Source organism: Strix uralensis, chromosome 9 (assembly GCF_047716275.1).
Source record: "Strix uralensis isolate ZFMK-TIS-50842 chromosome 9, bStrUra1, whole genome shotgun sequence".
Taxonomy (NCBI): domain Eukaryota; kingdom Metazoa; phylum Chordata; class Aves; order Strigiformes; family Strigidae; genus Strix; species Strix uralensis.
Genome location: NC_133980.1, coordinates 5,624,428 through 5,646,645, shown reverse-complemented (window position 1 = coordinate 5,646,645; position 22,218 = coordinate 5,624,428). Strand labels below are relative to the sequence as shown.

The 22,218-nt window shown below is 47.6% G+C and overlaps 1 protein-coding gene across 7 annotated transcripts in view; it reads left to right on the top strand.

The window, feature by feature from the left end:
- The window catches only part of MECOM (MDS1 and EVI1 complex locus), a 345,512-nt gene that overhangs the window by 283,116 nt on the left and 40,178 nt on the right, over window positions 1–22,218 (top strand). For 6 of the 7 annotated variants that reach the window (XM_074878469.1, XM_074878467.1, XM_074878468.1 and 3 more), the window contains exon 3: window positions 14,582–14,716. In XM_074878469.1, coding sequence (XP_074734570.1) covers window positions 14,582–14,716 — 135 coding nt within the window. Of the gene's footprint in view, window positions 1–12,174; window positions 12,877–14,581; window positions 14,717–22,218 lie in introns of those variants that run through there. The other variant, XM_074878470.1, reaches the window with a different exon arrangement.

The following is a 22,218-nucleotide window of genomic DNA, read 5'->3' as shown; positions in this document are numbered from 1 at the left end:
ACCCTAATAACTTCCATTTCACGGATGCAGTACATCGTAGCTCCCTTTGGCACCTTCTGAAAAAACATATTGAAATTGTTGCATTGGAACAGAGTTCCGTTCTCTTTGTTGGGCATTTTCAACATAAAGAAATTTTCCTGTTTGCCTTAAATTCACTCATCACATGAATTTCAGCTGATGGTTTTTAAACCACTTTTGCTCCACATCCTGTTACAGTGGGCCCCAGCAGTGCTGCGTAAGGGCTGTCAGCGGGAATGCAGCATGCTGGTGGCAGGCACATCAGTAGAGACCAGGTTTGCCCCATCTAGCTGGAGTTTTAGGCAGAACTGAATTGCTAAATCATGATTTAGTCTATTTGGGGCATCTCTAGTGCATCCAGACAAAATTTATTCTGATGCAAACTGGTGTGAGCTCAGTGGGAACGGCGGCTTCACTAGTGCTTTCTAATCTGCTATCATTTGCATATATGCAATCCAGAGAAGTTAACAGGATTTCCCTGACGTGCTTGCCAGCAGTAGCAATGGCACTGGTTTCCTCTAGTATGTCAAGCAGGTCGCTGCTAATCAGTCACCGTCAGGCTTTTCGTGCCAGCTACTCTGCTCATTCTGCTGCTGTGTGCGCGAGCAACCACAGCGGGGAAGGTCTGCAGGTGCCAGCACGGGTCCCAAAAAGCTCCAGGGGTAAAAAGAACAAATTTTTAATATTCAGTGGGAAATTTTGGCCACCCCATACCTTCATAAGCCAGCACAGAGGGAAGTCTGAAGGTATGGACACTGGGTGAGAAATACTTGTCTGTGTTGTCCGGGGATGGCTCCAGAGCCAGCAGGTATAGTGGGGTTGTGGCATTAACAAAGGAGGTTTATGAACTTCATCCTCATGTATTAACGACTCTAGGTATCCTGTGGCAGCTCTTTGCACACAAAACTCCTCAGGACATGACCAAGCGTGTGTCCACTGAAATTGTGTGCAGGGGCCAAAGGGGGTGGTTGCAGTGGGACCCTGCTTGAGTGGCCGGGAAGCTTGGAAGCAGAGGTACAGAGAAGAGCTTGATAAATAAGATGATGTGAAACTGAATCACTGCATGGAGATGAATCAAAATTAGAAAATCAATAGGTATTGATCTGTATATATCACACAAATAACTGTGTCTGAAGAGATGACCAGATTTAACATGCTGATTATACGGCAGTCAGTAGAAATAACTTGAGATCTGAAGAGCTATTACAGTTTAGTTGTTCATGCTGCAGCTGAACCTGATAATATCTTAGTTGAAGTCTCTTTTAAATTTTTTCCTGCCTGAAGTTCTTAGTAACAAGTATATTTAATCAACAAACCAAAACCAAAGAACGGATTTTTGGCTTACAAAATACTCTTGAGCCATCCAAAGCTGGAGTTCAAACACTACAAATTCTTCCGAAAATATACACCTTTCATTTTAACTTCCATTTGCTTTTACTACTGGCCTCGTTCACACAAGCCAAGGTCACTGCAGTTTAGATGTGTCTGCTGGACACTTGGCTACTGACAGGAGTTGAAATGAATCACCTGGAACAACATCATCTGTGGTCACCAAAGCCTTCATGTGGCTGGTTGGAAATCAGGCAGCCAAAGATTTTGTTATATCCCATTCATATATAACCCATTTATGTCTTATTCTTTTCATGCCCCTTAAACTGGTGAAGCTGTACTGTATCAAAAGGAACAAGGATTTACTGGAGTTTTGGGGGTTCTGGTCAGTCTTTGCATTTGGTGTTGACCTTCCTCCCTCTTTCCCATCAGTAGATGTGTTAATGAAGGAAGAATGTGCTTGGCTCAGTGTGGCCAGTAGCTGCCATCATTATTGTTTTCTTCAAGATTATCATGGTGTTCTTTGTTCCCACGTTTTTCCTGCTAAACTCAGGGCAAATACAAACCTAATAGATGTGTAAAAAGGCATCAGAACAGTTGCTTGTCATACATGGGCAAGCATAGTCTGAAACAGCTGCAGAATTACTTCCCGTCTTTATTCATGGATTGATAATATTCATTTTCCTTTGCTGGATTAGATTTGCTGAGCAGATTTCTGGGCATATAAATGATATTTTGGAATGAAACCCTCACATTTTATAAATCATTCAAGCTAATTCAGTTTCTTCTTTCTTAGAAGTATCTCCTGGTCCATAACAACCTTGATCTAAACCTACTGTTTTCTGTTTGAGACAAATTTCATGAATTAATTTAGAGAATTAAATAAGAATTAAGTAATGCTGAAGTGCTAATGAGCACTCACAACTCCCACTTTCATCTTTTATAACATTGTTAAATATACCACAAACACTAGGGAAAATTGTGGTCACTCATATTGTGACATATATTTGTACTTTATTGCCTAAACTGACAGATTTCCTTCGTGCAACACATGACTGGTTTGAGCTTCTGTTCACAGTGCCTGGCAGGAGAACTATCTTCAGTTTATTTTGGGAGGTGTAACAAATATTACATTAAAATGACAGGATGCACAAGTATCTGGCATATCCTGTGATTCCTGCAGGTTCCCAGAGGCACCATGCTTGATCCAGACCTTGTCCAGGACTGCAGCCGTGATGTGCTCCAGCACCCCAAGTGCCAGTACTGTGCCCCAGTCCCCTGGTCCTGAAGTTGAAGGCAGCAGGGGGATCTAGGACTGGCTTTTGTCTGGAGATGGACCAGCTCCTCCATCCACAGCCCTTGGGGCAGCCTGGGTCTGGTCTGAGCATCCTGTCCGATCCTGGGATTACACAGTAATTTTAGGTGGAAATTGCACTCTGTCTGAACTCAATCATTACTTTTGACCACCAGTTCAGCTCCAAGGTAGTCAGCTGTCTTATGTCAGTGCTGTCTTCAGCATTTTGAGCTGCTGGTGCTTTCCTGATGAACACACAACCACCTTCCCGATCACATTATAACTCCTTGAAAAGTCAACAGAAATTACCACCTTCCTTAGCTGATACATCCTACGATAGCTCCCTTAACCTCAGCGAATCTTCTGCTTTGCCCCATGTGAGAATCTGGCCCGGAGGATGCACATGGAAGAGTTTTATAAAGGGAAAAAATATAATCTTAAGTGCCATATTTACTATACTGGATTCTCAGCAATACAGATCATTCAGTCTCTGAAATCCTTCCTCATGGAAAGATATCTGTTCTTAACACATTGCCTCCCTTTGCTTCTACGGACCCCAAAAATTGCAACCTATCTTGAGCACATGTCCATGCCTTGCTGCATTTTGAGGTCACTTAGTGAGGTTTAGCAGTGGCTGGTGTTGTGGTTGGGGCAGCCTCTCCCTGGCTCTGCCTGGTGGGGATCGTGATCCATCCTATTTTCTGCGCTTGAACGATTGCTAGGTGACTCCTAGCAACAAGACTTGACATCATGAACTCCGTTTCACATTTCTCCCACAAAAGTCGAAGGCAGAGTTTTATGTGTCCTCCCCAAAACTTTTTCTATAGGAGCAGCTTTCATTCATGGTACCAATCAGCACAACATGCTTATGTTTAAAGATCTGTTCCAAAGCATCAACTCTTCATTTCCGAAGCTAAAATATTTTCCTAGCTAAAAAAGGGCAATAAAGTACAATTTCTGCTACAGATGAGCCATGTTAAAGCATGCAGAGCTGTTTTAACTGGCAGAGACCAAGCAGACTCCCCCTATTCATCCATGAGAAGCCGTGAACACCAGCAGGCAGATAGGAGTTTCTGTTCCTTGCAGTCAAAGGAAAGAAGTAAAAAAGCAACTTCTCGGTGAATGAAAGTTATGGGAAAATATTGCACGAGATTCCTTCCCAGACCGCCACCGATTTTCTCCATGAGCAGATCTCCATATTCCATCTGTCAAAACAAAATTATAATCTTCCCATCCAGCACACTTTTTATCCCGTCCATGCCAACTGTAAGCTTTTCAGGGCAGAGACTCATGTTTATTATTTTTCTACACAGAAAGGGTCCCAGTTTCAACTGGGGCCTCTAGGTGCTGCTGTAATACTAATAATACTAATACTCATAATTCTGCTAGTGGCAAATTTAGCCCAATATCTTGGGCTTAAATAAGTTATATGGAAAAATGGTTATAAAACAGTCTCCATCCTCCTTCAAATTCTGCAGGTCATTTTGCATCTGCAAAACTCGGTTCATGGATTGGTATGCATCTTATACCTTGCATCTTGGGAATGTTTTCTCTATGAATCTCACACAAAATCTGCAGCATGACTTGTGGATGAAAAAGCCACAGGAAAAAAATACCTGAAGCTGTACCACTTGCCTCCCTCCTTCTTCACATATACACATACCCAACTGCTTTTTTTTTTTCCCCTTTGTTTTATCAGTATGGTGCTAAATTACCAAGTTTGAAATTTCTTCAGCAAATAAGGGATGCATGCCAGAACATAAGTGCCCTGAGGGATCTGAGTCTTAGGGGAAAAAGCCCTTAATTTCCAAGTTTATAGGTAGCAGTACTTTCTTGGAATTGGAAAGTGTTCAACTCCTTTATGAAAGAAATCTGCCACAAGGATATGCTGATGTTCACACCTATTTCATTAATAACCCATTGCGATCATTGGGTTATAGGACAGGTTTATTTTGACATCTGTATCAAATATACTCTCCCCCTGCCCCCAAGATTTTCTCAGTGAGCAAAATCTCGGTGTGCAAAATCTCTTTAGTGCAAACCAGGTAGCTCTCGCAGTAAGATTTTTCAAAATTAATCAGGCACCTTTACCCATGTGTGACTAATTTATGTGGAGCAGCACTTCAAATGCACGGCCAGGCGGGCTGCTGTGCATGCACAGCACTAGTTAAGCATTTACTGGTCAGGACCCTGGTTTGAGCACCCAGGGTGGGTGCACACTAATAGCTCTGCCCGTGATGGTGGGGAACCTGACCCACTCATGTGGCACCTATAGTCCAAATACTTTACGACTTAATCCCGGGGAGATTGCCTGAGTACAGGATAAGGATCAACTCTGCAACTTCCTCCACCAGCTGAATAAATTAGCATTCCTGAATTTCAGTCCGCGGATTTATCTACCAAGCATGACTCAAACTGTTGACAGGGATTTTAACCTATTTATAGTTTCATAACAAGCCCGTAACAAAGAATTCTCCCTCTCCTACCCACATGTAAATAATATCTAACGTTACTGTCAGAGCTTGGCAGGGCAGCAGTGTGGATCCTTAGGCTGCCTTTAACAGGGTATCTCTCCACTCATAAGCAAGTGCCTTGCAATAGGAGGAGGATTAATCGTCGCTATTAGAGCCCTTGCTTTCCTCCGCAACCTTCTCTTTCCAGGGATGATGAGTTAATTCAGCTGGAACAATGTTAGTTCATCAAGTTTTGTGGTTTATCTGAAAATCGAATTGCAGTAATTTCATATGCCAGCTGACTTAATGCCTGTTTAGTTCAGGTTTTAGACAACTCCGGTCGATGATCACAACGGATTTAACACAAAACGTAGGTGGGATGAAATTGTAACAGCGATGCTTGCAGGCAGGTTTTTCTTCCCTGCTGCAGGAGCTGGCTATGTTGGCTGTCTGCACGTGTGTTTCTGTGTGTAGGATGTGTATCCGCCTCCTCTGAACCGCCGCTAGAACCATCCACACATGTACATTTAAAATAGCAAATGCAAACCTGAAAATTTTAAAATGAGTGTTTGACTTTTTATTGGGTGATAAATTGCTTCTTACTCTTATAAAGTCCGCAGGTGTTTATGTCCACTCTTGTATGCCTAGTTAAAACTTTGGCTACAATAGGAATGCTTTGAAAATAGCCAGTCGCTCCTAAAATTGATTATTAAAATAGAATTACCTGTTATGCATTACATTAATTCTTGTAGTGTAAAGTTCTGTTGCTTAACCCTTCCAATCCCTTTTGGCCTGGCATTTTCCCTGCTTTGGCATTTTCTTTTCCATTCTTTTGGTCTGCAAATTCTGTTGTCAGACTCTGGATAGACAACAGGGCTTGCTGCCACACACCCTTCAGTCCCAGCTCTTCCCAATGCAGTGAGGGACTCTGGGGCTGGAAGAGGTCTTCCAAAGCAGGCCCTCAGACTAGTTGGCAAATGAGAAGGCTTGAAAATTAAAAGTTTGGAAGAAGTGAAGAGTTAATGGATCCCTGTTAAATTCTTATGCATGTACATACAAAGGAAGGCTGCAAAATCCTTTTATGGTGCTTTCTACCTCCTGCGTACGGTGCCTTCTCAGGGAGTGTTTTTTAGATTTCTTTCATTTTTAGAACAACTTTTGCAAAAAGTTGTGTTTCCAGACAGACAATTAGCGGTTACATCAGGTGGGAGCCTCTGGCCACCCCACATACAGCTTCCATCTGTAGTGTCCCACTGCTCGATCTCTGACAAATTGTGGGAAGCAGGAGTGGGCACAAACCTGATATAGATTTATTCAGTTGTATTTCAGCAAGGATGAAGAAGAGTGTGCTAGAAAGAAACTAAATTGGACTTTTTTTGGTCATTTTGGTAGGTTTTTAGAGGCCTATGCTGAAGGTCTTTTACTCTTTGGATGATTAAGAGAGAAAAGAGCCCTTCCATGCTGCCCAACATATGGGGGGTGATGCAGAATAAGGGCTTCACCGGTGGAGTTTCCCAGATTCTCCAGAATTTTGGCTTGCTTTCAAAACATGAGAAAGGTGAAGCACAGAAAAACACACAGCTTCTGGGTGGACGGGAGGCCCGCACCCACATCAATCAGCTGCTGCCTTAAATTGCCCCGTCTCTAGTAGGTGTTAAAATGAGGTAGCTAGTGCAGGTTTCCGAACCCTCCCCCCCAACTTTTATCTTAGCAAACACTGGTGCCAAACTCGCCTGGCGGGGACTGTCTAACCCTGAGCACGAGAAAGGCCCTGGCTGGATTTGGAGGCTTCCAGACTCTTCTGTAATGGAAGTAATGAACACTACGAAGGAAAACAGCAACAGTCCTCCACATCCAGCGCCAGAGCATGCGCCTTGGCAGGGAAACCTGGGGGAAGATTTGGAGGAGGAAAACAAGGCAATTTCTCCCAGTGGAACTCCCTTTCTGCTGCCTGTGCAAGGAGCAGGGGGTGGACAAGCAGCATGGCATCCCCCGGCATCACATTTTGGGTTTGGCTGTGAGGGCCATGGTTTGTTTGCAGTAAGGTGTTATAACATCTCTTCCTGCTACGAGGAAGGGCAGTTTCTACAGGGTTTTCAAGCCTAGTCCCCATAGCAGGAAATTCACCCAGGCAGCTGGATACTAGTCACTGACCCATTTTTACATCTTCCTTACTGATGGAGAAGGTAAATCTGCTGCGATTTCACTTCTGGTACGCAATAACACCCAAGATCCGAAACCATTCAGGCTCAAACCCTGGCAGCATGGCTCAATGCCGGCTAGAAAACTCCTTCCCACCTGGCAGCCCCTGCTCAGGAAGTTTCCCCTCAACAATCAGCCGTGACGGTACCCACACCTGCAGGGAGACCCTCACCGGCGGGATGCGATGGACACGTGTGGGTGCCCGGACGGGGCGGTGCCTGCCCCAGCGCTCGGCACACCAGCGGGTTTGCATGTGTGAGAGCTGGGTGGGATGCGAGGGCAGCGGGTCTGCTGGGACCCCGCTCACACCAGGACAATTGGAGGTGAGAAAGCAGGGTTGGGCTGTCAAGATCAGATCAGGGTAAGAAGGAACATGCTATTTTAGGAGAGAAAAAGTGGAGCCTTTCTGCTGAGTAGTTGGGTAGTTGTTTGACTTCTGGCAGTAGCAGTCTCATGGTTGCTCCGGACCATAAGAGGGGGTGCAAGCAGGCAGCAGCGCCTGTGGGAGCACGGGGACAGCTTCACCCACACCTGGGTCCTACCAGCACTGGGGGACCACTCGTGTGCCCCTGACATGCATCTGCTCTGCGTGGGTGCCATGCATTCGCTGTACAGATGTATTTACCCCAGCAATAAAGCACTGTGCCGGGGGCATGGGGGGGGGGGGGGAGTGGGGTGTCACACAGCAGTAGAAAGAGAAGGGACCTAAACATGTGCTGCTGGAGGCTGCATGTGCTCTGCAGTTCCCCCAGCACAGCCCTGTCCCCCCAGGAGTCACAGAGGTCCTTCAACATTTTTATCGCCTGCACATGCACCGCTCTAAATTTTTGCAAGGATACGGGGTCGTTTATTTTTTTTCCCCAAAGGCAGTTGGTATTTTCAGTGCAGGGTGTGTGTCTTTTCTGCATGCTCCTCATTTCAGACAGGTAAATGCCCCTCACTGTCTGGTTATGGTGGGACAGCCCAGCTGGGTGTCCCCGCCACAGCTGAAGGTGTTTTGGGCTTTGCACCCTGCAGCTGCTGGAAGGGGACCCCCCTCCACTGGTGGGGTGAGCCCTGGGGGACCCCAGAGCCCTGCACTGCCCTGGGGAAGGGGGTACTGGGAGCAGCAGAGCCCTGATCCCCCCGGGTCCCACAGCCAGGCCGGGGGGGGGCGGGGAAACCTACCCTCCAGCAGTGCCGGCAAAGCCAGCCTGACCCGAGCAAATGAAAATAATCAAAAGTAATTAGAAGCGTGCTGGACTGCTCCTCGGAGATCTGTGTGAGAGAATAAACATGCCGGAGCCCTCCGAGCCACTGCAAAGGCCCATGTCTGAGCTGTTAGGTGCCCTGACCTTGTCCACATAAAGACGTGATTTATGAAGTGCAGGGCACAGCAGCAGGGCTTCTGTCTTCTCCAGAAGAACCAAATTACTGAGGTGGAGATTAACATGCTTTCAGTTGGGCGCATTTCCAGACCAAGGGAAATTTTTTATTTACATTTTTTTACCTTTAATTTCCTCCTCCTCTCCCTCACTCGAAAACTGCCTTTTGGCCAGGAGGGACGAGCCCGGCAGCGTGTGAGGGCAGGAGGGGTGGCCGGGATGGGGCATCGGTGCGAGGGGCTGCGGCAGCACCGTGATGTCCACCACCACCACCACTCCTTCACACGAGGGCTGGAAGAGGTCCGGCTCTTCACCCTGAAATAAGCAGCAACACTTGTGTTTTTTCTTGATCTTTTTTTTTAAGTCTATATCCACAACGCAGGGCAGGAGGGATTAATACGCAGAAATTGTGTCGCCTTTCCTGCTTGTTGCTGTTTTCCTGGGTCTGTCCCGGAGTGTTTGGATATGTTGGAGGGCAGTTGTTTTCTGTGTGTTTATTTTGCTTTGCTTTTCCTTTCTCCCTCCCTGCTTGATACACTCGCCCAGTATTTTAAACACTCACCACAGTGTTAGTCAGGATGCTCAATGTTGTGTTTAGTCACCTTGAGAAATATAACATTAAACCCCACTTAAAAATGCGGTTATGAAGTGGCTTGCTCTATAAACGTAAGGATAATATTAAGCCTAATATGAACATTTACAGTATTTTTAAAAATCACCAGCAACTTTGATTTTTCACCATTGTCCTCTGCAGTGTTTGTCCACAGGAAGCCCATTAAAAGTGGACAGTGTAGTTATTTCATCTGGCTTTGGCTGAGCTGCTTTGCTTTGCTTTAATGATGTGCTGGAATGCACGATGCCCATAGGGTCTCCATTATGAGAACTTTTACTTCTGGGACGACCATGAAGTTAAAGGCTTAAAAGAGGCATCAGTTTACAGCCTGGTGGGAATTACTAGCAGACTCGAGTACTAACTCCTTGCTGCCTCTACTAATATAGCGACTTATTTTAAATAAACAATTGCAAAAGGGACCCTGTGGAAATATTTGGGCCTCTTGAAGCGCCTACCAAACCATCCAAGGGGAGAGAGAAAAAGCTGCAGATATGTTTAAAAGATTCTTGCTTGAAAGAAGAAAAAATATATATGTGTGTGCAGCTCCAACGTCCCCTCACATGACCGGCGGCCAGGCGAGACTCGACCCCCCACGCCTCTCGCCGTTCCCCGCCACCAACCCCTCCACCTCAGGGGCATGTGCCTTCCTCCCCATCCTCCTCCTCCTCAGAGGCTGGGGTACAGCCGAGCTGCCGGGAGCGGTGCCTGAAGGGGAATGAACAAAACCGGGGTGTTCCCCTCTCAAAAGAGGCTGCAGCAGGTCTGCAGCTGCAAACCTCCCGCTCCCATTCCCACTCCCACCCCTGTTCCCGCTCCCATTTCCACTCACATCCCTGCTCCCATTCCCACTCCCATTCGCATTCCGACTCCCACTCCCATTCCATTCCCATTCTCATTTCCATTCCCTTCCCTGTACCCATTCCGCTCCCATTCCCCTTCCCATTCCCGTTCTATTCCCATTCCATTCCCATTCCCTTCCTATTTCCTTCCCATTCCATTCCCACTCCCATTCCCATTCCCATTCCCTTCCCATTCCCGCTCCCGGCGCGTCCCGCGGTGGCCCCGGCCCGTGGCCCGGCGGCGAGCGCCACCTAGCGGCCGCGGTGGGCGCCGCGGCGGCGGCGGAGCCCCGGTGCCGGCCGGCCCCGCTCTGCCGGTACCGGGAGGCCCCTTTTGTTTATCCACCGGCGTTTCCGCCTTTTGTGGCGAAGCGGGGAGGGGGGAAGGGGGGGGCTCCGGCTCCTATCGGGGCCTGTGATCAGACCTATGGGCTCGAGCAATCAGTTTCCCAGATTACTTGTATTTAATACACAATGCATCATAAAACAAATCCCTCATCCTGACAGGAAGAAAATAGAACAGCTCATAGCTCGAGCCGGTCCAATTTATGGCTAAATTAAAAAAAAAAAAAAAAAAAGAAAAGAAGAAGAGAGAGAGAAAAAAAATAATAAGAAAAAAAAAATCTCCAACAATGGGCGAGCGGAGGGAGGGCAGGAAATCAATGGTCCGGCAAACCGGGCGGGCGGCGCGGTTCTCAGGCCCGGGTGCTATGGGAATCTCCCACCAGGTTTTTTGAGGTTATTGACAAAGGAATTTTTTTTTTAAATTTTTTTCTTCCCGTCCTACCTACCACCACTGCGTGCGGGTTGGTTGTGTTTTTTTTCTTTTTTCCCCCCCTTCTTTTCTCCCCTCCCGGCCTCGAACAATAGCTATTATCTGAAATAACAGTTCAATGTCACAGATAACAGGCCGCTGAGACGAATTAATCATCATCTCTTGTCACCCGACTTCTCGCCCTCCCCCTGCCCTCCTTCCCCGGCCCCCCGGGAAAGAAAAATCGACTTTTAGTCTGAAAAATATATCTGCAGTTAAAAAAAAAAGAAAAGAAAAAAGTGGGTGGCACTTCTGGATCGTGCAATAAAAGATACAGTTCAGCCCTCTTTTTTTGTTTAATTTTTTTCTTTCTCCCTTCTCTCTTTCCCAAAACACACATATATACGTGTATCTTGCCGTAGTTAGCCTAGCCGGTGCTCAACTTTGCGGGCCGGTTTGCGGCTTTGCGTGGCGGTGGGATTTCGGGGCCGTTTGGCGAAGGCGGGGGAGCCCCGGAGCCGGCGGGGGCCGCGGCTGCCCCGCGGGGGGGAGCGGGCCCGGCTGCCGCCGCTGCCCCCGCCGGCGGGGAGAGCCCAGCCTCCCGCCGGCTCCATTCATGGGATTCGTTACCAAATAAATACGGGGGGGGGGCGGAAAAAAACCAAATCGTTTAGGAAGCGCCGGCAAACGGGGCGGTGGTTCCGCGGCACCAAACAGGGTCGTTGGGAAATTGGCTGGGCGAAAAAAAAAAAAAAAGTTGCGTTTCATTAAAAATTATTATTAATAACCACAGAGACGGCGATGACGAGAATAAGTTGGGTAACGAGCCGGGCGCGCTGGTCCCGGAGCGCCGGGAGAAGCCGTCGGGGCGATCGCGGCGTGGCTCCCTGCCCGCCGCAGTCCCGCTGCGGGGCCGCCCCGACGGCGCTCCCGGCTGCGGGGAGCGGGGGGCGAGCGGCCCGGCGGCGGGGGGGGACGACGGGCGTATAAATAGAGGCTGAGCGGCGACGGCCCGAGGCACCGCCGCCGCAGTCCCCCGCCGGCCCCGGGCGGGGGATGCGGCCGGAGGGACGGGCCGCCCCCCCCCTCCCTCCCCGGGCTGCCGGTGAGCCCCCGCGGCGGGGCCGCTCCTCCGCGACCTGGCGGTGACCCCCGGCCGCGGGGCCGCTGTCGCTTTAAGCGCGCCGGGAGCGCCGCCGCCGCCGCCCGGGACGGGGAGGGGGGGAACGGGGGGGGCGGCCGCCGGCGCGGCCGGGGCTGCCCCGCTTTAAAGAGACAGTGCCCGAAAGGGGAGCGGCGGGCTGGCAGGACCCGACGGGGTGGGCGGGGAGGGGGGTGGGGGGGGGGGGGCGGGCAGGGCCGGGCCGGGCCGGGCGCTGCCCGGGGGTGCGGCGGGGAAGAAGCGCCGCGGGCAGGCTGCGGGGTGGGGAGGGGGAGAGCCGCCCGCCCACGCGCACTTTTCTCCCATCCCCGGCGGAGAAGTGAAAGAAGTTTGTTTTGTTGAGCGGTGTGCGGTGGTTTTTTTTTTTGTTGTTGTTTTGTTTTTTGTTTTTGTTTTTGTTTTTTTTTTTTTTCCCTTAAAGAGGGTTGTGTGGGTTTTAGGTTGGTTGTTTTTTCCTTTTGTTTTTGTTTTTTTTTTTTTCCCTTCCCGCTTCTCCCGGTAACTTTCTTTGCACACATACACACACACACCCCAAACCAGCCGATAAGACCAGGAGGGGCCGAAAGGGGAAGGTGATGGCGAACCGGCAGAAACCCGCCGAGCCCCGCCGCCGCTGAGCCCTCCGGGGCCGGCAACCCCCTCCCGGCCTCCCCGCCGGGCGCTCCGGGCCCCCCGACAAATGCTGGAGCGCACCGCGCCCGCGCAGCGCCCGCCGCAGCCCCGGACCCCGACGGCCGCGGCCTCCGCCCGCGTTTGACGCCAAGATGTTGCTTCCAGCCGCCTGAAGGATATTTTTCCCTCTCCCCCCCGCCCCCCTCCCTGCCCACGCAGGCTCCCGGCGACACAAGGTAAGAGCAGCGGCGGCGCTGCCCACGGCCCCGCGGGACGGGGCTGCCCTGCCCCGTCGGTGCCCGCCGCGCCGCCGGCCCCCGGGCAGACCCTCCTCCGCTGCCCCGGGGGGGGGCGGGGGTGAGAACCCCCCCCCCGAGGCAGAGCGGGGTTTGCTTTGAAAGGGAAAATCCACCTCCCCCCCTTCCAAAAAATGATCAGAGGTGCGGGCGGCGGGGCAGTGTGCGCGCCCGCGGGGGATGGAACTCGCCTTGCGCGCCCGCGGGATTTGGGGTGGCGGTGGGTTTGGGGGTGGGTTTTTCCCTCTTTTTTTTGCGGGGGGGGGGGAATGCTGCGCGGGAGGAGAGGAGAAACCCGGCTGTGGCGGGGCAGTGCTCGGCGGGCCCATGCGGACAGCACCCCCCCCCCCCCCCCCCCCCCCCCCAAAAAAAAAAGGGGCCTGATGCTGGGCCCAGGGGGGCGGCGGGGCGGGGGGCGGCGACCCGGGCAGCGACCGCCGTACCTGGGGTTGCCCCCGGCCCGGCCGCCCCCGCGGGGAGAGCGGCTTTCGCGGGGCTCGTTTAATTAATGAACGGGAACGGGCTTAGGCTGCATTGTGAGCCCTTGATAGGAAACTTCCGTGGGTTTTCATTAACTAACTGATAGACAATGCCGGGGTTCCCGGCCATTCAGCGCGGAGGCCAAAAGTGCTGTGGGGCTGGACGTGAATACAAACGTTTCCCATCGGGGAAACTGCCTCCCCCTGCCCTTGCTTGTCGTTTGGGGTGTGTGTTTTAAGGGGTTTTTTGCGAATAAAATCGGGTGGTTTTGCTGTCGCTGCCCAGGCGGAGAAGTTACAAATGTAGCAGGGAGCTCCCTGGGATGCTGTGGAAAGTTTAGGATAGGCCGGTGGTGAAGCTTGCAAATAAATACTGATACTCAGTCATATGTAATGATTAGTCATTTGTCATAATATTAGAATAGAACATCCTCTTTAGCTTGTCCACAAGCAATCTCATTATATTTGTTTATTGTCTGCATAATTGGAACCATTTATTGGTATGTATTGAATACTGCCATGTTTTGCATGAGTGTTTACATTGTTTTTCGTTTATTTTCTTTAGTTTGGCATAGGGAGTTCTATTATTTGCTTCAATTAAGGGGAATGATTTAAGTGTTGCACAGAAGGGCTGTTTAGGAAGTGTAATATTAAAACAAGATAAATAACTCTGCCTACCAAATAAAGTTTGGTTCAGAGCAACAAATACAGAAAGGCTTCAGTGGGTGCTGCAAGCAATGTAAATCCTGAAACAAAACAGAAACCTCAAATGATGCCAATGCCACCTATTTTAATAGTTTTTATTCTATTCCCTGACAAAATCATATTTAATTAAAATCATAGCTTCAAACATAGTCACTGATGAATGCATAGAAAATCAGATCCCTCTTAAATTAGCATAGTGTGTCTTAGCAATAATTAGACATCTCGATTACATGTAAACATTTGTCAAGACATTTTTCAGTACGCTTATTGTCCTATTATTATTACGTATGTAATCTGACCATTCCTGAAAAAAAATCTCACCAGAGGAGCGTATTTCTGAATAAAGATGTCTATATTGTTATTATTATCCATTTGTTTATCTGGAAACCTGTGATTTATCTTTTGATTAGTATGCCCAGACAGCGACAGAAAGATTTACTCTTTCATATTCTTCCTTTTAGATCTTGGATGAGTTTTGCAATGTGAAGTTCTGCATAGATGCCAGTCAACCAGATGTAGGAAACTGGCTCAAATATATCAAGTTTGCTGGATGCTACAATCAGCACAACCTTGTTGCATGTCAGATAAGTGATCAGGTATGTAGTGTTCACTTTCTGGACTTATTTTTTTAAGGAACTTTAAGGTGTCAATGGAAAAAAAAATAACAGCAATTCACAACAGATTTTGGCCTGTTTGCTGTTATGGCAAAAGATAAGGCACAGATGTGAAACGCAGAGTAGAATAATTTTGATTATGGGCTATATGTAATATGAATTTTCTATTTTTCCACATTGTTGTTCAATTCATATTTTTTTTTTTTTTTATCTTATACCTGACAAAAATTGGGAGTGTTTTCTCAGGAATACAAAGGCAATATTTGCTGGTTTTGAATTAGCAGCGTTTTCTGGCTCCTGTTCCAGTGCACTTGGATCGCTAAGTAAAACTGTTGAGTTGATCAGAAGCTGTAATGTAAAATTAATGGAAAGAGTGGAGGGGAAGACACAAAACTGATAACGCTACCAATGTAGTTGCACGTATGGGGCTTTGAATTTGAATGCACACGTTCATGAATATTATTATGCCTTCCCCTACACTTTGCTGGAACTCGTAATACTTGTATGCTGAACCAGGATCTGCAGTGGTTTTCTTTTTCTTTTCATTTCTCGCACTTAAATCCACTCTTTGTTGGGCTGAAACGTTACTTGTCCTTGTAAGTTGGAGGAAAGGCTGGGACAGGCAGGGGAAGGACGCAGTGAAGCATTTTTTGTTTTCAATTATACTGATGAGTTATTAGGTGTTTCTTAAATCAAGGTTTGCTTCAGTCTGCGGATAATACATGCCGTTATGAAATATTTTAATGGGTGAAGTTAGGTTAAGAAAGCTATACTGCTTTAAAGTAAAATATCTAAAATAGCAAAGCAACAACTGATTGTAAATTCTTTAAATTTCTAATTTAAACTTTGCTACCTGCAACATAAGATTTGATTCATTTAATCGGTGTTTCATTTTTCACCACTTAATTAACTGCATCAGGCGAACGTTAAAGATTATCTTTAGCTGAATTAATTGCCTTGACAGTATTGAAAGAAGAATCACAACCAGACACAAAGCTTCAATTAGAAATCATTCGTTCTAATCAAATTCCTTACGTATAGGAAATGAACGTGAGACAGCCTGCTATTTCCAGCACAGCGTTATGTATTTCGCTCATGTGAGATGGTTGATTAAAACTGGTTTAAATAACTTTTTCAGAAACTATGACAGAGGATTTTTTTAATTTTCAACTTTTACAATTCAGCCCTGAGCACACGTAACGCAGAATGAACCAGCCAACTGAGATACAATTTCTTTTTTATATAGCAGCTGGTTTAGCTAGAGAAACCATAAAGATTATTAGTAAATGCAAAATACATTTTCCAAGTTGAAATATGCTTTACACTGAAAAATGAGAAATTCTCTTAATGCAGAACATTTATGGAACAATGATATGAAAAGGAAACTATATACATTAAGGGAAACAGCAAATTAAAATATTTTATGTTTAATAAGAGCTGGCATAGCCAGGAAAGATTAGAAATGGAATCACGTGCATTGGTCAAAGCAACTTACTGTCTTTGCGTTGGTATTGGCGATCTGCAACTGAAAATACACGTTAAGCTGAAACCTCAGCATCTACCTCTGCGACGCAGACACGCACCCGCGTTTTGACGTTTTTGGAAGGAAAGTTATGGCGCTTTTAACTTTCTCTTTTTTTAGTGTTTACATTTCTGACATTTGGTAATGGTGGCTGTACTGCTGCCAATAATTTCTTTCATTCACTGGAGACTTGTTATTTATTTTGCACAGTATCGTGCTGTTCATAATTCCATATTTTTATAGCTTATTGTTGCTGAGATTTGCAAATTAAGAACTGGTTGTCTTTCAAGTAGCATGTTGTGAGCTGGGCGCTGTCAGCAAGAGATTGTTGTTCATTTGGCCCTCTGGAAACGCTGTACATTTACCCACAAAATTGTCTGCGTACTCCAACGTTTTATGACCAGAGCCTAAAAAGTTAATGCTAAAAATGTGCTCTTGAATCTTAAAGCGAAAAAGCCTTTCTAACAGCTCCTCCTTCTGCTTTCTTCTGGCACAAGCTCACCAGAGGTAATATAAAATATAATAGGAAGGCAAACTGGGAAATGGACATTACATGGCCAAACGTGTGCGTGTACAAGGAGTGACAAATGCAAGTCAAGACTGAGCGTGCATATGTGCCTGTGTATAGACTGCGTGGGGCTGCCTTTGGGTCACTCTGCCTTTGTAGCTCCTGGAAAAAAAGGGGAAAAAAAAGGAAGAAAAAAAAAAGGGAAAAAAAAAAAAAAAGCGAAGCCTGAGGACATGTATCAGTGGCGGAAGCTAGAGCTGGAGGGCAGAGGCGATGCAGCCCAGCTGGGACAGGAGACCCCAGCTCTGCTGGAGCCACAGCCAGTGCTGGGTGCAGAGGTGGGGAGAGCACCCCGGTTCCTCCTGGTTCCCCCAGAAATAAGCGCCTCAGCAGCCCTGGTCGTGTGGGGAGCATCCCCGCTTCGGGAGACGCTCTACCTCTCAAGCTCTACCTCTCGAGGCACAGACACTCCATCAGCAGTAATTGTTCACCTCTAATTGCTTCAACTCATCTGTAAAATTCACAAGCAAACACTGGGCTGTACCTGAAAAGGTAAAAGATCCTGCCAGCGCTCCCAGCCTCATGCTGCCCACAAGTTTATGCTACTAAATTCAAGCTTGACTGACAGACAGGTATGATTCCTAGACTGCTTGAGGCAGGATTTAGATGAATCTCAGGGCGATGTGTAATCTAGTCGCTCTGCTAAGCTCTACCTTCTGTCTTTGACAAAAAGAGTGAAAGAAAAACTTTTTTTGTTGTTTTCTCTATTAGAGTTTTTTCAGAGACATACCACCCCACCCCCTGACTCATGGTTGAGGTTAGGTTTCATCACTTAGGATCAACTTTACAAAAGGCCTGGTCTCTTTCTTATGACTGTATAAATGAGCTTTGCTAAGATGAACAGCTCGATAATGGTGGGATGCAGTCAAAACATGCACGCTGGATGCAACTCGTGTTTCATTTGATTGGAGGTGGAGTAGGGTTTAAAAGCTGCATTTTTTAATTTTTTTTTATTTCAAATGAGGTTGATCTAGGATTTCTCTTTGCTGTCTTCCTATTATCTCCTGTCATACCCAATCTAACCTGAACGTATGTAATTCAAGATGTATATGAATAATAAAATTCCACAAACAGGGCGCTCTCATTTTTTTTTTCTTCCCCCAAAGAGACTGCAGTGTGTGCAGAGCTGCAGAGTCTTGTCACTGTTATTGCCCTGGAATGCGTTTTTTCAGCTCAGAGTTAGTTAGGATTCAACACCAGTTTCTGCTAACTGGGACGACTCCTTTCTGTTATGATTAAACATCTATTAGTTCAACTTTTTAATGACTTCAGAATGATTAGCCTTGTCAGGCTTTCTGGCAGCACTGTCATCCCAGCAAAAGCATTATTTTTAAATATATATGTTAATGAAAGTGCAGTTGCAAATATAGCAGTGACTATAGCAATGGCACGTCAGGGGCTGTCACAGGTTCCAGGCACATTTTCAGGCTGGGATCACGGTCACCTTCAAGCTATAAGAAATAGATATTTTTAAATTTTTTTCTTTTAAGAAATGCAGTTGGTAGCAGTTGAAGTTAAAACTCCCGAATATTGTTTTTGCCTTGCTTATTGCTTGCAGAACTCTGACAGTGGTACAGCCACATAATGCTGTAAAACTGCTCTGAGCTTCCAGGTCTCTTCCCCCTCAGCAGCTCCTGAAGATTCCCCTTGGCTTATCCATGAAAAACTCACAGTGGCTCAAGATCAGTTTACTGAGGTTTCAGTTTGCTGTGTGTGCTGAAATAGGTTTTTGGGGTTTGCTGTGTGTGCTGAAATAGGTTTTTGAGGCTCTTTTTTTTGTGCATTTTGTGTTGTTTCCTTATACTCAAGTATATGCCACTGCAATGGGAGAAAAACCAGTAGCGTTGCGCTCTTAACAATGTGTCCGATGTCAGTGATATAAACTTACACTAGTGAACCTACTGCTGTAGGTTTCACCAGATCTGATCACATCTTACACGTTTTACAAACTTTTTTAATCTGCAGACACAGCTTCATGTTTCAGATTTTACTGCCGCTGCCCCCCCTCTGTGTCAGGCAGCTTGCAGGCAGAAAACAGCAGAGACTCCTCCGGCAGCCCTAGACACACAGCCACCTGCAAAAGTTGTGTGTTTAAGGAATAGTTTTGAGGCTTTGTTGTCAGAGAGTGAAATTAAGGTTTTGGCTGTTGCGGGTCAGGAGGGCACACACACGCTGAGCTCATACGGGGCCCTATTCTGCCATGATTCTTCCTATGAGTTATTAGTTTATTAAGCAAATAAAGCTTAATCCAGCTCCCACTGAAAATCTGTCTCCAGTGGAGTGGCGTCGTGTTAGCTTAGGGCTGGTGGAATGGGGAGCTCATCGGTGGTGATTCTCCACTTACTGCAGTTAGAGCTGAGGCTGTGCATGAAGCTCCTGCCCTGTCTCTACATCAGCCGGTGTTATCTGGAGCTTAATGCACTGGTGGTGTTACCGCTCTCGGTGTTGGCCTGTCCTGACGTGACCTAAAGGAAATTGTTTACAACCAAAACTGGCAACTAGTTGTTACCATTTCTGCAAAGTGATAAGCTTTTTATTGACAATTTGTGTTTAACAGAAGTGGTAAGGCATGTTGTCTCTAAGCAAAAATGCCTTTTTTGTGATGAGACCTGTCAAATCATACTCATATGCTTGCTGGAAAGAGTACAGAGGATTATAGATGTCCACAGAGCCAGGACAAGGCTGCAACTCACTTGATACTTTGCGTGGTTCATGGCTCATGGAAGTTAGAAGATAACTGCGTGGTGAGGTGACCTCAGGAGAATGGGTGGTTGCACAGAAGTTGTGGTCTGGTGTCTGTGATCAGCGACCCCTCAGCAGGTTTTGCAGGGCCAGAGCAGCTCGGCTGGATGGGACAGCCCCTCACCCGGACCCAGGGCTTTCACAGAGGCTAAAATTCACCAACAATGGAAGAAGACTTGAGTATCACTGGGGAGGTGGCCTGCAGCCCCTGAGATGCTGAAGAGGGTGCCCTGCAGAGGGACATCCTGCAGCTCCCTCCTCATTCTAGGGGAGCAGGAGGCACCTTTTATCCCAGAAGGTGGAAAAATGGGGATTCCTGGTGCCATTTCAGGAGAGCATACTCTCTCCAGCACCTCCTGCTTGATCCGCTTTGGCAGTTTCGGGGCATTTTGGAAACGAGGAAGGAAAGGGTTCGCAGTCCTGATGCTGAGGTGCTCCCCCACCATCTCGGCAGGGTGAAGGGGAGGGTCCTCTCCTCCCTTCTGGGCTCCCACCCTTGGCCCCGCAGCCACTCACACACAGACACTTGCTGAATTTCGCCTGTGATTTTTGCTCGTTTTCTTTGGGCCCCATGCTTGGGAAGGACTCTTCTACGTTAGCCCTTGAAAAAACTCTAGTTCGTTTCAATTTATCATTTGCCCGAGTATGGCAAGAAGAACCTGGATCAGGTTTCATCACACAGTTCTCCAGTTGCAGAAGTTGTTCATCATAGGAGCTAAACTAGAAGCTTTGCTGTTTCGACTTTTTTCTTTCATTTTTTCCCATCAAATGTTTAATTACGGCTCATTGTGAGGTTATGTATCTGTTCGGCCTTCTTATTTTTCTGGTGGGCATAAATCCTGATTTTGATTGAGCTCCTTTGAACATAATGCTTATTATTAGTTTTGGACATTTAATTTGTTTTGCCTTTCAGGCAAGTTCCACTCTTGCTCCAAAGCAGCGCCGAGGCAAATGCCTATTGGCAACGTGCACGCCACCTCTCCAGACGCTTGTTTTCCTGCCCCAGTTCGGGGCATGCTCCCCTCTGGTCCACTGGAGCCCCCAAAAGTTGCCGGGAGATGGGGCTGGTGCTTTGCTTAGGGTAGACATAGCCATGGCACATGGCAGAGGCCTGGAGCGTGTCAGGCGCTGGATGTTGGCGTAGGAGCAGCAGTGCAGGGTTCTGCGGGTGCTGGTGGGCTTCATCAGGCTTTCAGCAGGGTGCTCTCCATCTTTGGGGTCTTCTGTTCCTTCCCACCATCCCATGCAGAGCGGGTCCTCTGCTTGGTCCTCCCTCTTGCACCAGTGTGGTTCAGGACAGAGTCACCTGTGGTGCTGGCTGTAAGTTCAGTACATCGCCTGGAGGGTTAAAGTACAAAGAGCACTGACTCTTGAGCAGCATCTCTCGCCTGCCCTTAAAATCTGAATTTCCCAGGCAGTACTGTGGCACATGCCATGTTTTCCAAAGCTCTTGTATATGCAGGAATGTAGTTCAGTTGGATGCAGCGGAATACAGCTCCTCTTCGGGGCTGAGCACGATAAATGCACACGTAGCAGCTGGTGCCTTTGCTCACACTCATCAGCTGAAGTGTCACTTTTTTTCCCCAAACCGGCATCCTTCTGGGGGCCGGAGGGCATGCTGGATGGAAGCGGAGGGTGGTTCGGGCAGAGCAGTGAGGGTCTCGCCAGGGCAGGTGGGATGGCCGGGGTACTTCAAAGCACGTGGGCGGCAGCGGCCAAACGCGCGGCCCCGGGCCGAGCTCGCGGGGAGTGCGTTTTTGCTATTATTTCAATTATTACAACTTCCTGAATAGGTTGAAGGTCGTTCATAATTCACACTTCTGTCATCTTTACACATGCCAAACGCAGTCTATTAAGCATAAATAAAATTTCAAGTGCCTGACCAGGAAAAGTAAACTGGGATTCATAACAATGAGGCCTTATTCATCCATTTAAAAGTAAATTGTGTGTGTTCCTTTTTTTCCTCCCTCCCCTTTCCCTTTACGGCTTTGCAGTTTGGGAGCTTTTATTTCTGCTCGGTAGCATAAATATATGACCTGCGGTGTAGGCAGGCACAGAGGACTGATGAGTTAGGCCTCCCCCAACTTCTCCCCACCTCAGACCCCCTGAACTTTGAAAGTGTTTCCAGATCTGGATCCGATTTTGCTCTTCCTATATAAACTGCAGTCACACACCACTGATCCCAGGGCATGTGAAATGCGCATCTGGACTTTGCTTTTATTTTTTTTTCCCCCTCCCGGTTGTTCCTCTACCATGCAACAGCTCTTCCTATACTTCTTGAGGCATACTGGTCTGGTGCACACTCATGTGTCATGAGCCAGGTTAACCCGAGAGAATCAGGTGACACAACGGGCTTGGGAGGCTGAAGAAAGATAGTCAGAAAATTAAAGCTTTCATTAGCAGTAGAGTCAGGAATGCGTCGAAGAAATCTTCAGGCTTTACAATTGAAAAGTCCATTTATTCTACATTAGTGTTTCCAAATACAAAAAACGCTGCCTTGCACTAGAGGTTGCTGTTGCCAAAGCAAGGGCAGCCTGGAGGAGACCTGCAGGGCTGGGGGGTAATTTATGAGCTTTCCCATCTGGGGGCTTGCAGGACCCCCACGCCGTCTGCCCCAGTAAGCTGCTGCTGCCTAAAAACTTGGACAATGTG